Source organism: Adiantum capillus-veneris, chromosome 10 (genome assembly GCF_014529385.1).
Source record: "Adiantum capillus-veneris isolate H3 chromosome 10, ASM1452938v2, whole genome shotgun sequence".
NCBI lineage: Eukaryota > Viridiplantae > Streptophyta > Polypodiopsida > Polypodiales > Pteridaceae > Adiantum > Adiantum capillus-veneris.
In genome coordinates this window covers 9,384,891-9,399,666 of record NC_140940.1, presented here as the reverse complement: position 1 = coordinate 9,399,666, position 14,776 = coordinate 9,384,891, and the positions used below count along the sequence as shown (strand labels likewise).

Sequence of the window (14,776 nt, the reverse complement as noted above, 5' to 3'; positions counted from 1 at the left end):
CTATGCTCTCAGGAAGTGACCATATGCCTTACAAGTGCAAAAATATGCAAATTTCTCTCAATTTAAACCTTTTCTGAACTTTTACGTTTTCTGATTCTGCCTTTTAGCTTTTGGGCAATCCAATAAGGGAAAAACACTCAAGTCTATATGTTACTAGGATGAAATCCACCCTCTGAACAAACAGGTGACCTCAGTTTTCCCAAATTCCCTGCTAAAAACCCCCTGGAGACATGCCACGCGTAGGATGTCTACTGTCTTAAAATTTAATTTTTTTCTGACAGAAGTACTCCCTATGCTCTACAGCTCTCTCAGAAATACTCATAAAAACTTTTGAACTTCAATTCAACTTCTAAACACTCTTTTCCGTCTTTTACAGCTCTTTGATGAGCCTAACAACAAATATAACATGCATGAAATGCTCCAGATCAAAAATCATGATGTCCTACTTACCCTACTCCTACACATCATGTGAGATGGTGATTTTGGTGTCTCGTTTACTTACAAGCCTCCCCGGACTCTCAAGCTATCCTTTCACCGCCTTTACCACTCCAACTCCTACTCTCCTACCTAATACTACCTAAGTCGAAGGATCTAAGCCAGACACTCGCTCCCTAGACTCCTCCTAAGACTTAGAGAGTCCCCAACCCTCTGATCTTATCTAAATATAAAATAAGACTTTGGCAAGCCAGAGAATCCCTATCCTCAAGGATTAGTCTCAGTCACCTACCTAGGGTTTTCCTCCCCGGGAGCAGCGCCAATGTTGGCGGATACGCCGCGACGGACGTCAGCACAGCGAGAACTCACCTAACCAGATTTGTCAGCTAGGACGAAGCTCGACCCGCAAGCACGTGGAAGCAAGCATAGGGTGTCAACCTACACTCGACCGACTATTGACTACTTCCTACAGAGGTCTCTACCAAATGTCTAAGTTACAGCCTTCAAGAGTACACAAAAGGAGATTTCCTACAATGCTTTCAAGAGCCAAATACCCATCAAACGTTCTCAAAACGCTACGGAACTTGAGGGAAATCCTATTAACACCAATAGATCGCTCTCCCTAAGGTCCGTGACCCAAGGTGCAGAATCACGTAGGATGTCCGACAGGTTTTTGCAGGTCGTCGTTTCTGAAAACTAAAGTACCTAATGTGTAGCTCACTCATTGCGAACGCATGGATATGCTGAAATGCAAAAACGAACAACATATGCTCACCGAATCACCAGACATAGCTCGTGGGTCGATCTCACAAAGCCGAGTCGTACACCTGCAATGTAGGTGTTGGCGCGTAGCTATCTTCGGGGGCAACACGCTGCACTTCTCCGCACTTGATTCTTCTCAATTAAGGAATGATTACAAAGGAAATTAGTATCCCGCCGAGCAATCATCCTCCGTTGAGTGTGTCCAGCCGCTAACAAGTCTCAGTGACCAAAAAGTGACATTTGTTAGGATTGAGCTTTAGCCGTGCCTCCATGCACCTAAGGAAGACAGTAGAGAGCTGAGCGAGGTGCTCCTCTAGATTTTCCACTGGGGTTGAACATTGGACACCTAAGAAGGTCGAAAAATCGTCCATGAAGATGCGAAGATGATCCATAAGATATATTGCTCGATTGAAGGAAGGTGGAGCATTTTGCAACCCAAACGACATCCTAGTGTAGATAAAAATACCCCAGGGAGTCACAAAGACCGTTTTAAGCTCATCACCTGGATGAATGCCCAACTGATTGTATCCACTGAACCCATCCATGAAACTGTACAATACATGCCCTGCTACATCTTCGAGCACACGCTCAATGAAAGGTGTGGGAAAACCATATGGGATAGTTACCTTGTTCAAAGCGCGGTAATCTACGCACACACGGATTTTATTAGACTGCTTCTAGACGCTATCACCATGGGTGATAACCACTCAAAGTGCTCCATAGGTACAATGATCCCTGCCTCTTGCATTTTTTGAGCTCTGACTTAGCATCCTCTGCATACTTTGGGTTGAGCTTGTCAGCTCGGCCTCTGACAGGCTTAGCCCCTTCAACCAGAGGGATAGTGTGGACACCCAATTCTAGTGGAATCCCTTCCAAATCCTTGTAGGACCAATTAAAAACATCTTTAAAAGAGTATAAAAGAAACTACCTGATCAAGCAATGCGGGATGCTCCCATAACCAAGCTGCTAAGAGGACGTACTGAGGGTTGTCAGGGTCACCTAGGTTGACTTTTTTGATCGAGTCAGGAGGCGTAACTGTGGAGGGTACTTCGGAAGTTGAGAAGTGAGCTGCCTCTTGGAGCTTCAAGACATCATGGGCTGGTGTTTGATCGATTGGAAACTCTGCATACTCTTCTTGTAACCATCTTGGTGAAAGCCCATCAAAGGGTAAAAGAAGTTGTTTTTTGACTTTCAACCTTCTTCTCTTTTTTCGAACAAGTGCTTGTATGTTTGTGAATGTTCCAAGTAAACTTCACAGACATAGCAAAATGCTTTTGAGGGGGCGGGGCGTCCGACCTGGGAGATGTTAGAGGAAGGGGGGAATCATTGGCGAGTTCATGCAAAGGGGATTTCTTCCCTCTTCGGTGATATAGGTTCACCAAGGGTGACAGCTTCCATCAGAGGAACACTTGAATCATGGGAATCAGGGACTAACACACTTACTTCTTCGACTAGCACACTTTTTGATGTAGGGCTTGGGACACTGGTGTCCGCCTGAGAAGCTGGGAGAGAGTGTTACCGGCACAGGTGAGGTTTGAATAGAGACCACATAGCATGGCATCGAGGTGGTAGCTTCCAACCACTGCAGCAGGTCTTCGTCAGACCCGTCAGGTGGGATGCGCTACTCAGGGTCGCGGTTGGACTGTACTAACAATGAGTTTTGATGAACCACTGGATCCATACCTCCTTCGAGCCGAATTGGTTGCATGGGGGACCCAGGAGTGTGTATCCACATGGCGTCGTTTCCCCAATCATGAAGTGCCTTAGTATGCCCCAACCATGGTCTACCAATAAGCAAAGGAAATCCTCCCTCCACCTGAGGAAGACTGACCACCACAAAATCCAAGTTAAATGTGAAGTCTTGTACCTACAGAGGCACCCTCTCTACTATGCCCACAGGGTAGACTCTCCTTTGATCTGCCAATGTAACAGTGAATGGGACAGGGCGGGTAGACTGCAGACCTAAGGCCAACATGGTAAATTCTGGCATCAGATTGATCCCGGATCCACCATCCACTATGACGCCTGAGAAATGATGCCCAAGAATAGACACAGTGAGACGAGGACTTTTGTAGTCGGTGAGGGAGGCAGTTGGATAAGAAATCATGTAGGACTCCAAGGGCTGCACAAGTAGGTGCCCGCCACTGGGCCCTGCACCAAGATACAGAGACTGGATGATGGAAAGGGTGTCACTTCAAAAATTTGCATCAAGTAGAAGTATGTCGTACAGTGACACTTGTTGAAAGGTGTTTTTCAAGATAGACTCTACTGTAGGCTTCTCTCTTTTGATAAGATCTTGCTCCGGTATCTTAAGCTTTTGCAAGTCCTCTACTGCTTCCATGAAAGCACCATCAATATCTTATAGAAGAGAGGTACGTTGGCTCTTGGCACTACCTGCTGGTTTGTCAGCTACTAAGGGAGTTTGACTCATTTGTGTGACTGGAGATGAAAAAATTGGACCGCCAGGGAGGCTGAGGCCAAGAGCAGCTCTCTATGCCCGAGTGAGCACACCAGCCAGCTCTTCCACCTACTTCAACCCATTGCGAGAGGCAACTACAAGAGTGGAAGGCGGGGCCTATGGATGGTGCTTACTGTGATGAGGTTAACCTTTGGGAATGTAAACTCCTACTGGTTCTGGCTTGTGCTTTCAAATGTGGATGCACGTTGTTTTGAGCAGTCCTTACTATAGTGATCCATAGCTTCAGGGAAGTGTCGGCAAGGAGGGACCCTTCTCACAACGGACATTTGCTCTGATAATGTCCATACTCCCCGCACCTGTAGCACAAAATTGGCCTATTGGAGGGGCGAGGTGGTCTCGGCCCTTGCTGCATGGGGCCGGATGCTGAAGTGTAGAAGCTTTGGGGAGTTGAAGGAGTACTAGCATGATAAAAGCTGGGGTTTGCAAAGTTGTTGTGCATACCTTGCATAGCTTGCATAGGAGGTGTTGTCAGCAGAGGTGGCATTGGGTTTTGATGGCTATAGGGTGAAACCATGTTGGATGCAGGTGCTAGCCCTTGTTGGAGAGAAGGACCTAGACTTTGTTGTATTTGCCGTAATCCCTTGATATAGTAGCAATCCTTGTCTTTGTGCCCAGACTTTTTGCAGAAGTGGCAATAAGCCCGAAGGGGACAGTCCTGTGGAGGATGTCCTGGAGAGCGACACGAGCTGCACCATAACATAGCTTTAGTCTCCTGCTGAGACCGAAGCTCTTCTAGCTCTCTCTTGATTTGATCCAAAGCCTCAAGATGTGGTGGTTTCTCCTATCTAAGAGAGATTGATTTCTCTTCTTGAAGAGTGCGTTGTAGTTTTAGGGCTTCAAGTTCTCTACGCAAAGAAGTCAATGGATCAACAGGACTTTCCGAAAACACAGAGGGAGTCTCTATGTGAGGAGAGTGAGTGAACAGCTGCCTAGCCCCCTCTATCCTAGTAGTAGTTGCGACAAACTCCTCCAGAGTGGCGTCGGATCGGAGACTCTCTCGAAGTTTTTGCTGAGAAGCTTTGGGAACAGCCTTCTCCACCCACTTCTTAACCATAAATTCACCGGGTTGCTGGGGAAGCTTGGCAACCAGAGACTTGGTTTTAGTCATAAGTTCTGAAAAAGTCTCCTCTGGCTGGAGCACCATGTTGGCCAACTCATCCAAAACCTTCTCTTGGTAGTCACCTGGCCTGAATGCTGCACAGAACTATTGTCTTAAAGCTGCCCAAGTTGCCAAATGGTTCTCTGCAAACTGACTGTACCATTTGTCTGCTAAGCCATCCAAGGTAGATGGCAAGAGTACCAAATAAGCATCTTCTCTATTAAAACCACGACCCCTACAGAGAGATGCAAACCTTCTTGCATGGTCGTCTGCATCTTCTGAAGAGAGTCCCTTGAAGGTAGGAAACTTGATGTTTACCTTGGCCAAAACACTGGCCAACGCCTCCATGGCCTCTTGCTCAGGTGCCCGTTGCTCAATAGCCTGTTGTAACAAAATAGGAGAGAGCTTTACTGGGAAAGGTGACCTGGAAGATGTGGAACTGGATGTAGGAATGGGTGATGCCGTATGTGGAGGTATGGCTAATGAGGTTGATGGACTTCTACTAAGTACCAAGGGTCGTCTTCTGTTGTAGTACTTAGCAGGACTCAGTAGTGCGCTTTGATGCTCGAATGACCGCCTTGTATGTGTCATGCAGCGACCACCAATCCAACCAAGCTTTGGGAAAGAAGACCTTTAATTGCTTTAACTGGATGAAGACAGGTCTAGACTCTACTAGACCAGCAAGTGACTAGACCCGGCTGGACCAGGACGAGGAGGGTTGCACAAGGGACGAGGAGGGACTAGACAAGGACGAGGAAGGACTAGCCCAGGGACGAGGAAGGCTAGACCAGGACCAAGACGAGAGAGGACCAAACAGGACCAGACCAGTAGGTTACACAGTGCAAGGCAAGGTAGGCGAAACCAACTAGCTTCGTGATTTGTATCTCAACAGAGAGTGAGACTTCAGTTGAGGTCCCACCGTGATCGCCAAAATGAGAGCACATATGCGCGGATAGTGTGTCGTGCTCTCTACAGTGGGTGCTCCTCAGTGCAATGTGCGTGACAATCTCACTCAAAACAGACTGAAAACAAAGGAACAATAGACAACAACTGAGCTCACAGAGACACAATAGCAGACCACAACATATGACTCGACTATCTCATAGAATTGATACAGACTCTGGCATGGCAGCACACTCAGCTCCAGCCCAAGACTCACAAGTACAATGGGGTGTCGAGGCTCAGATGTGCAGGGATGGTGAAGACGTGCTGTGTATATAGACTCACTACTCAAAACGACGACGTTGGACCATATATCTAGAAGATATGTACAACCATAAAAAGCCACCAACGGCTCATAAATGTCAGCCATCTAAATCTATCCCCAAACTAAGTGGTGGCAACTTGGCCACGATGTCCACTAGACCACCGTTCGTATTCCTGCCACGTGTCACTACCCAGCCAAGAGAGTCGTCCAGTGTGAACTGGCCTAGGCCATAACTGTGTGTCCTGTGAAAGTGACATTGTAGCTTGCTACAGTAGGCCACTCCCAGCTCATTGGCATTGAGAGCCACACCGAGTTGCGGTTTGGTGGCGTTGTTGGCGCGGATTTTGTTTTGGTTGACACTGTAGGATTGGAGGCAAGAGATACAAGCAAGACGGTGCAGACAGATTGGTCTGGCCTTTTCTCATCTCTGAGGATCTTCACAGCGCAGACTGCTCAGTCTGGCTTCCCTTGTTCATACAAGATGATCACGGTGCAGACAGCTTGGTCTGACCAACCTCTTCTCAGAGGCCATTCACAGCGCAGACTGTTGAGTCTGGCTTTCCCCTCATCTTGGATTACCCTACCTATTGATAGGACACCATCTGGTGGTGGTCCGTGCGGTCTATCGGTGACTGCTGCAGCTTCGGGTAGCTTCTACAATGCAGACTGTTTAGTCTGACTTTTCTTGTTTCGAAGGACATTTACGGCGCAGATTGCTACATCTAGCCTTCCTGGAGTTTTACACAACTTAACCACCTGGCCACACTGGGTTACAGGTCGTGCATTGACAGGCTTCTAGTCATATTGATGACGGTTCCTAGGCTGCTCCATTTTCTCCAAATGTTTTGACTACAAACACCACAGATCCTATTGGGCAGGACACTTGCAGGTCTATTGGCACTTCTTTCACGACAAGAAGTTGTTTTCACACTCAGTTCGGGACCTTCACGCAGTACCCTCACACTACATTAGCAGAGTAAGGTACACTGCTTGTGACGACACTTTACCATGGAGATCTCTCAGCGGTCGTGAAACCCCAGACTGCTACTACACTCATGGAGTATCCTTCAGTGGACATTGCAGCAGACATCTTCGCCTTCATGTGGTTTTGTTCAGCATCCGATTCTGAGAGGGGGTGTTAGACTTACACCACTCTGCTGCTTCACATAGGTCTAGGGCATGCATGTACGGCTAGTGTGCCTCCGGGCTGGCCACCCTTTGCATATGCATTTAGACTTCACTGTCCGGCCGGCCCGGACACTTGTCCAGGCGCCCTCCTATATATTTCTTTTCTTGTTGGCTTGTGGGGGTTTTTATCTAGCATTGCCCTACCTCCCCTTGGGCACCGATTTATGGGGCCAAGGGGGTACCCACTTCCATCATCTAGTTATTGTGTATTGGGTCTTCTGCTCATGGTAGTCATGAAGGACTGATCGCCCCCTCTTCACCATATCTTACGTTGTGGTTTATTCTCTCTCTCTCTCTCTCTCTCTCTCTCTCTCTCTCTCTCTCTCTCTCTCTCTCTCTCTCTCTCTCTCTCTCTCTCTCTCTCTCTCTCTCTCTCTCTCTCTCTCTCTCTCTCTCTCTCTCTCTCTCTCTCACCTATACATGATCCTCACCTTTGGCATGATTATGCAGAGCGCCTCTACCAGATACCAGGGCAGCCACCTATACCCACACCACAGAGACCACGGCCGATTACAGCATCATTCTTTACATCTCATATGGTGAGCAGAGCCATCTCACACCTCCAACATGGACGAGCCAGAGATCAGTCTGGATTACAGGCAGAGCATTTGATTTATGGGAGAGATACCCTGGCACCACTTATTGCTCACCTCTTCAACAGGGCTCTAGTAGAGGGATTCCCGGACTCGTGGACAAAGCATACCATTGTGTCTATCCACAAGTCAGGGGATGTTATGGACCCGGGCACATATCGCACTATAATGATAGGGCCCATGCTGGCCAAGTTATATGGAGCAGTATTGGAGGAGGCATTGAGCACTCTAGCCGAGACGGAGGGTCTTAGAGCTCCAGGCCAGGCAGAATTTCGACGGTCTTTCTCTACCATAGACCATATCTTCACTCTTAGATGTCTGATTGATCAGACGCGAGTGAAGAAGAGGAGATTGTATTGCTGCTTTGTGGACTTCCGCAAAGCTTTTGACACAGTACCTAGAGAGAGGTTATTCAGACGACTGATGGATCTGGGTGTGGGTGAGGAGATGATTTGGGGGATATATGCATTGTATGAGCATGTTTCTGGCAGAGTCAAATGTCCAGGAGGTATATCAGACACTCTTGTTAGCACCATTGGGGTGAAACACGGGTGCCCTCTTTCACCTACACTATTAGGACTCTATATTGATGAGATTGTGGACTTCATTCAGCACAGAGGAGGAGATGGAGTGGAGATAGGCGGGGCTACACTACACATATTGCTCTACGCGGATGACATAGTGCTAGTAGCAGAGTCTGCTGAGGGGCTACAGCGACATCTTTCAGCGCTTGATGATTTTTGTTTACAGCCAGGGCTTTCAGTGAACCTTGGTAAAACCAAGGTTCTTATCTTTCATACTTCAGCACAGGTCAGGAGGCAGAGTGCATTTATAGCAGCAGGAGGGAGCATTGAGATTACAAGGTCATATGTTTACCTTGGCGTGACCTTCACAGCAGCATCAGGGGCATTCTCGATGGCACAGGTAGCTAGAGACACACTCACTAGAGGGTATTCAGCACTGGCATTGATGGAGAGACAATGCCATCAGGCACACTTTCAAGAGCCCCGTACAAAGGGGTGGCTGTTTGATACACTGGTCACACCAGCACTTATGTATGGGGCTGCGATATGGGGACCAGGGCTAGCTGCTTCTGTATGGACTCTAGTGGAGCGACCACAGATACTCATGATCTCTAGACTCATTCGCAGCAAGCCCTCAGTACCACATGACATCATTCGAGCCGAGCTTGCTGCACCACCTATGCCGGTTGAGGCACTTTTTCAGACTGTATGCATGCTGCACAGACTTCAGAGCATGGACAGAGATCGTATTGCATATCGAGCCTTCTCGGCATCACAGGACATGGCATTGGCAGGGGATAGGACCTCATGGTATGCTCAGACACGGGATTGGTTTTCTTCTCAGGGACTGGATATTGATAGACTGCCGCCACTACAGTACGACACTCAAGCCCCCACCTATTCCCTCACACGATCTGAGAGGAATAGGGTCATTAGACAGGAGATATGGCACACCTACATTCAGAGGACATGGGTTGACCCAGGACATGAGCTACCATCGAAAATGCTACATTACCGCGAGCATTTTCTACAGCTATCAGAGCAGGGGTTCATTGAGACCCCCTTATACATGCAGAAATATATGCCACATCACCTTCGGGTGGCCATTGGGCAGCTTAGAGTGTCCTCGCACCAGTTGGAGATTGAGAGGGGCAGAGCCAGAGGCATACCACGAGATGAGCGTATATGTCCCATTTGTCATACAGGAGTGGAGAGCGAGGAGCACTTCATGGTGAGATGCCCAGCTTACTCGGAGCTCAGAGTTCAGTTTGGCATAGACGATACACTCCAGCAGTGTATAGCGAGGAGTGACCAGATCCAGCTAGGCCGCTTCCTGACCACTGCTTTTCGCATGCGTGAGCACATTCTACAGCCACTACAGCAGGGAGGTGCGAGTACACAGCGGACTATTACAGAGTTCTTCCAACGAGAGGTGTCTAGCCAGAGACCTCCGACTCACACGAGCGGGCTCACGCTTCAGCAGGCCGACACCCAGAGAGCGCGTCGTAGACCACGAGTCCCTGGCTATCTGAGATGGCGACCACATCACGACGAGGTATTGAGGATACGGGCACTACATCAGCACCACCTGGAGATGAGGTATGCATCTACGCATTGGACCACCAAGCTGCAGGAGGCTCTTGGACCACCGTCCCCTATGTATGACATTCTCCACCCACCCCCTATAGTATGCTTTTAGCTGGACATTGCCCACCATCATGTGGCCTTGTATTATACTGTGTAGTCATTTTCTGCTGTGACAGAGCTACACACACGTGCCTATACTGCTATGCTGCACACACAGGGTAGCCACTATCCGTGGAGTCGGAGCTACCACCCACTCTCATACTCATTCACAGTAGGCACAGTCGGTTTATTCTTTCTTTTCTCTCATTTTACCGACACCCAGATCACCACTTTTGTATATGATTTGGTCTCATAGGCCAACTTTGGCCTTTAGTAGACGTAAATAAAGCTTTCTTTCTTTCTTCTTTCTTTCTCAGGCTTCCGCACACGCGCAATATCACATTAGCCAGCTTGTGAAATTCACATAATGAGAATGTGGAAGGAGGTTGTTGCGTAAACGGCCACTATGCTTTGTCCACATGAACTGACCCCTTAACTAACTAATTCTTTAGACCTTAGTATCCAAGAGGGCTCTCCCACAGTGAGCTCCACTAACCCAAACATTGTCCTCTCTCCTCTCACTCTCTTTGTGCGTTCAGCTTCCGCGCGCACAGCTACGCTCTAGAAGAATTACACACCTCAGGATTTGCACCCTTCGCAGCTACCAGCAAGCCCCCGACTCGCACGAAAGGTAAGCATAGCTCCACTGAGACCCAAGATCAACCGCACGAATAAAAAGAAGTTAGTGTCAAAATCAGAACATATTATTGCTAACATAAGTAGGCACATGACAATAGATAGAAGAGATAGTTTAGAGAGAGAAAAAAATTACCAAGCACGCGCATTTCGGCTACTGCCCTTGCGACTGAAACATCAAAACACTCTCTAAAGCTCATATCATGCCCAGCATCCTGTGTGAAGTGTCAAGTTAAACTTTTTATTATGAACAGAAAATGACAAGTTTTTCACAGCCATATCAAATTCATCAAGAGGTACTGACTAACCTCGGCTCTAGCCCGTACCAGTTTGACATTATCTAAACTGAGGGCTTCTATTACGTGTGCCAAAAAATTGCAACGTTTTTGGAGAGACTCCAGTAAAGTAACTTCCCAGGCTGTAAGAAGAAGCAAAAAGGCCATATCTAGAAATCCATGAGCATATTCAATAATAACATATTTGTGCTGTCCTTACATGGACGTGCAATAGCCAGTATGATGCCTGGAAGTCCAGCTCCACTTCCAACATCCACCACCTTCAAACTGTCACCAATCGTGGTCGGGTTATATTTTCCAAAAGTGGTCTCCATAACTGGAAGTAAAGCAAGCGAATCTGCAATATGTCTCTCCATGATAGAGCTTCGCTCAGTTACTGCTGTTAGGTTCATTCTCTGCTCAAGAAAACATATGTGAAATTTGAAAGTAGCAAAACTCTGAAAACTTGAATACCAATAATTAACAAATGAGGTCAAATTTTAAGGTTTAACGTAAGCTGTACAATCAAGCACACAGTAAGACTGCACGAATTACAATATCACATCACACAAACTTTCCGCAAGAAATCCAAACGGCATACAGACTACATCTCCACAAGTTTCAATAGGTCCTGAAGGCTTTGAAGGTAAGCACAGGGCTTAGGAAAAAGGAAAACAGCACCCTTAACATGAAGGATTCTGCCTGCATAAAAAGGACATCACACTCTCTGATCATCAGTTTACTTCAGCTAAATGGACTTCACTCAAGATTGTCCGTGTGGTGTATTGCGCAAGCATAGCTATCAGAGGGACCAGACAGTCAATCAATGAATTGCATCCCAAAGCCATCACAGTAACAAAAATTTAGCTGGCAAACGCTCCCAATGGACAGAATCCCTCCTATAAAATAACCTTGAAGCACACAACAACTTCCTTGCAGACCATGGAACCCATACAACATTTTCCAGGCAGAGATAGTCACTGGACAGAGAGACAAAAAGAAGAAGGATTTTGTTGACATCTGCAAAGGGCCATAGAAAACAGGCCTATGAGGCACAAAGATAGTATCCTCAATACGGTGAATGCAATAGGTACAAAAGTTAAATGATGGTAATCAAGGAGGAAGGGGGCACTATTTAGCACTAAGAGGCTAAATACAAGTATATATGCCAAGGGGGCGCTATTTAGCACTAAATACAAATATATATGCCAAGGCTACAACCATATGCTCAATATTGCCATAATCAAATCCCAATGAAGGAGGATTGTGGAGCATCTTGTACATTTTGAATCCTCAGGTGAGTAGTCAGAAGAAACCCTCGATGTCGGCAGGCCTATGTCAGGAAAAACATAGAAGAGATGTCTGACACACCAATTTAATGACAGTTTGTGCAGGGTAAGTTGGTGCAACTGACACACCAATCTAGTGTCGGTTTCTGCCAAGAAAGTGCCCAAGAGTGCTTGTTGAGAAATCAATCCAAAAGTGCTTGTTTAACATTGATAGATCACTCCAGTATTGGGTTTTGACAACTTATACGTGGTTCCATATTATGTCCCGCTAAACATACCTTTCTCAACCATACCTACCTCAATGTTAAACCAGGTACATCAATCTACTGTTGGTTTGTACTAATTCACTACATAGGCCCACATTATATCCAGCACTTATACCCTATCGAGCTATGTCTTGTCGACTATGCCTTTACACTATTTAGCACTGATGCATTAATCAAATCAACCTAATTTGTATCAGTCATTAGCTTCTGTTTGTTTTGCAACTAAAAGCCCTCCATTTTCAAGGTGGACAAAAAAATCCTTCCGTGCAATGTGCAGGGCTTGCTGAGAGAATCAACTTTGACTTTTGTAGCGTCTTCAACTTATTAACAGTCCAAAAGATTTTTAGACTGTTTCCCAAAAATAAAAAGCTTGCTCCTCATGCTTTTTAGAGCAAAAGCAAGCATATTTAACCATAGAAAGATGGAAACAATCTGTAGCTGATCTGCCATGTCTACATACACTCCTCCATGGACTTGCTCACCAGTCATCCTTGGTCAGCACACGGTCAATGCCAAACCTGCCAAAAAGTGATCAAAGGCCCTTCTCACTCTCCTTTTTCATCACTTGTTATCATGTCTATATCAAAAATATAATTTTCTTCACAAAAATTTGTCAATTCTTCTGGTCTCTCTCTCTCTCTCTCTCTCTCTCTCTCTCTCTCTCTCTACTGAGGAGAGCTGAAGAGACAACCCCAAAGACGGATCACAAATTTCTTTACACTAGATATTGTACACCCAGAAGAACAGATACCGGCATTCTCATAGACTGAGCATTGGAGCTAGGGAGATCTAGATGACCACGATGGAGAAGAGGAGCTATACAGTTTCGAAGGAGGCAAAGGATTTGAGCCATACTTTTTCGTCGTCTAGAGTGCAGATGAAGATGGATCTATATGAAGAAGGATCTCTACTTCCCTCCCATATTATCTACAAATTGTACAAATTGTACTGCTTAGTCCACACATTTCACGTCTTTCACCTTTCACACCTATTAGCTTAGTTTAGGATTCCGCAGTATTTATAATTCGTTATCCTAGTTTAATTTATTTTGTTAATCTGACTTTGTATCAGATACACCGCATTGTAACTTTCTGGCCTCATAGGTCACTTTGGCCCTTTGAAGACGTTAATATAACATTTCATTTCTCTCTCTCTCTCTCTCTCTCTCTCTCTCTCTCTCTCTCTCTCTCTCTCTTCATTTTGTCATTTCATTTTGTTACTCTTGACTTTGTATCAGATTCACCACATTGTAACGCCTTGGTCTCATAGGTCAATTTGGCCTTTTGAAGACGTTAATATAACATTTCCTCTCTCTCTCTCTCTCTCTCTCTCTCTCCCTCTCAAAGGCTTAACCCAATTAGTACTCCAATCATAAGGCATACCATGTTGAAGTGCATAAAGGAGGGGATGTAAAGAATGTAAGCAACTACCGGACTATAATGATTGGATCTCTTATGGCAAAGTTGTTTGGGTGCATAATGGAGATGAAATTGAGTGATTGGGCTGAAGAGAATGACAAGCGTGCAAAGGGACAAGCGGGTTTTCGTCGATGCCATAGCACCATTGATCATCTTGTCACTCTTCGTGTTCTCATGGAGGAAAGTCGGTTGAAAGGCAAGCGATTGTATTGTTGTTTTGTGGACTTTAAGAAAGACTTTGATATGATTCCACGTAACAATTTGTGGAGAAGGATGGAAGAACTCCAAGTGCCAAGTGAGTTTATGCTTGCGGTTTCTCGAATCTATGAGAAGGTGATTTGTCAATTGCGCATGGGAAGAGAAATTTCAGAAATTTTTGTAAGCACTATTGGGGTTAAACAAGGATGTCCATTGTCACCAACTCTCTTTGGTCTATGCATCAATCAATTGGAACAAATGGTACTTGACTTTATGCAAGAAGAATGCATTGAAAAGGTCACTATATGCAATGCGGTAATCATGCTTTTGTTGTATGCGGATGATGTAGTGCTTCTAGCACACACTTTAGAAGATGCACAAAAGCTTATGGTTGTCCTTGAGAACTTTTGCTTGCATAGGGGGCTGATTGTAAATGAATCCAAAACAAAGGTTATGCTTGTGAAAACCAACCATAAGGAGAAGCCATGCATTGTGTACAACAACGAGACACTTGAAGTTGTTGAGAGCTTTAAGTACCTTGACCTTGAGGTTCCATCCAATCACAAGTGACATGAATGTGCTATGCATCGTTTGGAAGCAGGAAAGAGAGCATATTATGCATTTGAGAACATGTGTAATGCGGGAAACATCAAGTGTTGGGTTCTCAAGAAGTATCTTTTTGATGCATTGGTGACACCGGTTCTTCTTTATGGAGTTGAAG

At 46.0% G+C, this 14,776-nt stretch overlaps 2 protein-coding genes across 6 annotated transcripts in view; one reads left to right on the top strand and one right to left on the bottom strand.

The window, feature by feature from the left end:
• Positions 1-14,776, bottom strand: part of LOC147448421 (S-adenosyl-L-methionine-dependent methyltransferases superfamily protein) — a 119,454-nt gene that overhangs the window by 53,003 nt on the left and 51,675 nt on the right. The window contains exons 2-6 of one of the 5 annotated variants that reach the window (XM_086521042.1): positions 12,852-12,957; positions 11,105-11,300; positions 10,918-11,027; positions 10,746-10,824; positions 10,552-10,619 (exon numbers count right to left, since the gene is read on the bottom strand). In XM_086521042.1, the coding sequence (XP_086377168.1) occupies positions 10,552-10,619; positions 10,746-10,824; positions 10,918-11,027; positions 11,105-11,300; positions 12,852-12,854 (456 nt within the window). In that variant the 5' untranslated portion in view covers positions 12,855-12,957. The remainder of the gene's footprint in view (positions 1-10,551; positions 10,620-10,745; positions 10,825-10,917; positions 11,028-11,104; positions 11,301-12,851; positions 12,958-14,776) is intronic. The other 4 variants (XM_086521045.1, XM_086521043.1, XM_086521040.1 and 1 more) reach the window with 4 other exon arrangements.
• On the top strand, positions 8,211-9,986 carry LOC147448422 (uncharacterized). Its single transcript, XM_086522504.1, has one exon. The coding sequence runs from the start codon at positions 8,211-8,213 to the stop codon at positions 9,984-9,986; it is 1,776 nt and encodes a 591-aa protein (XP_086378630.1).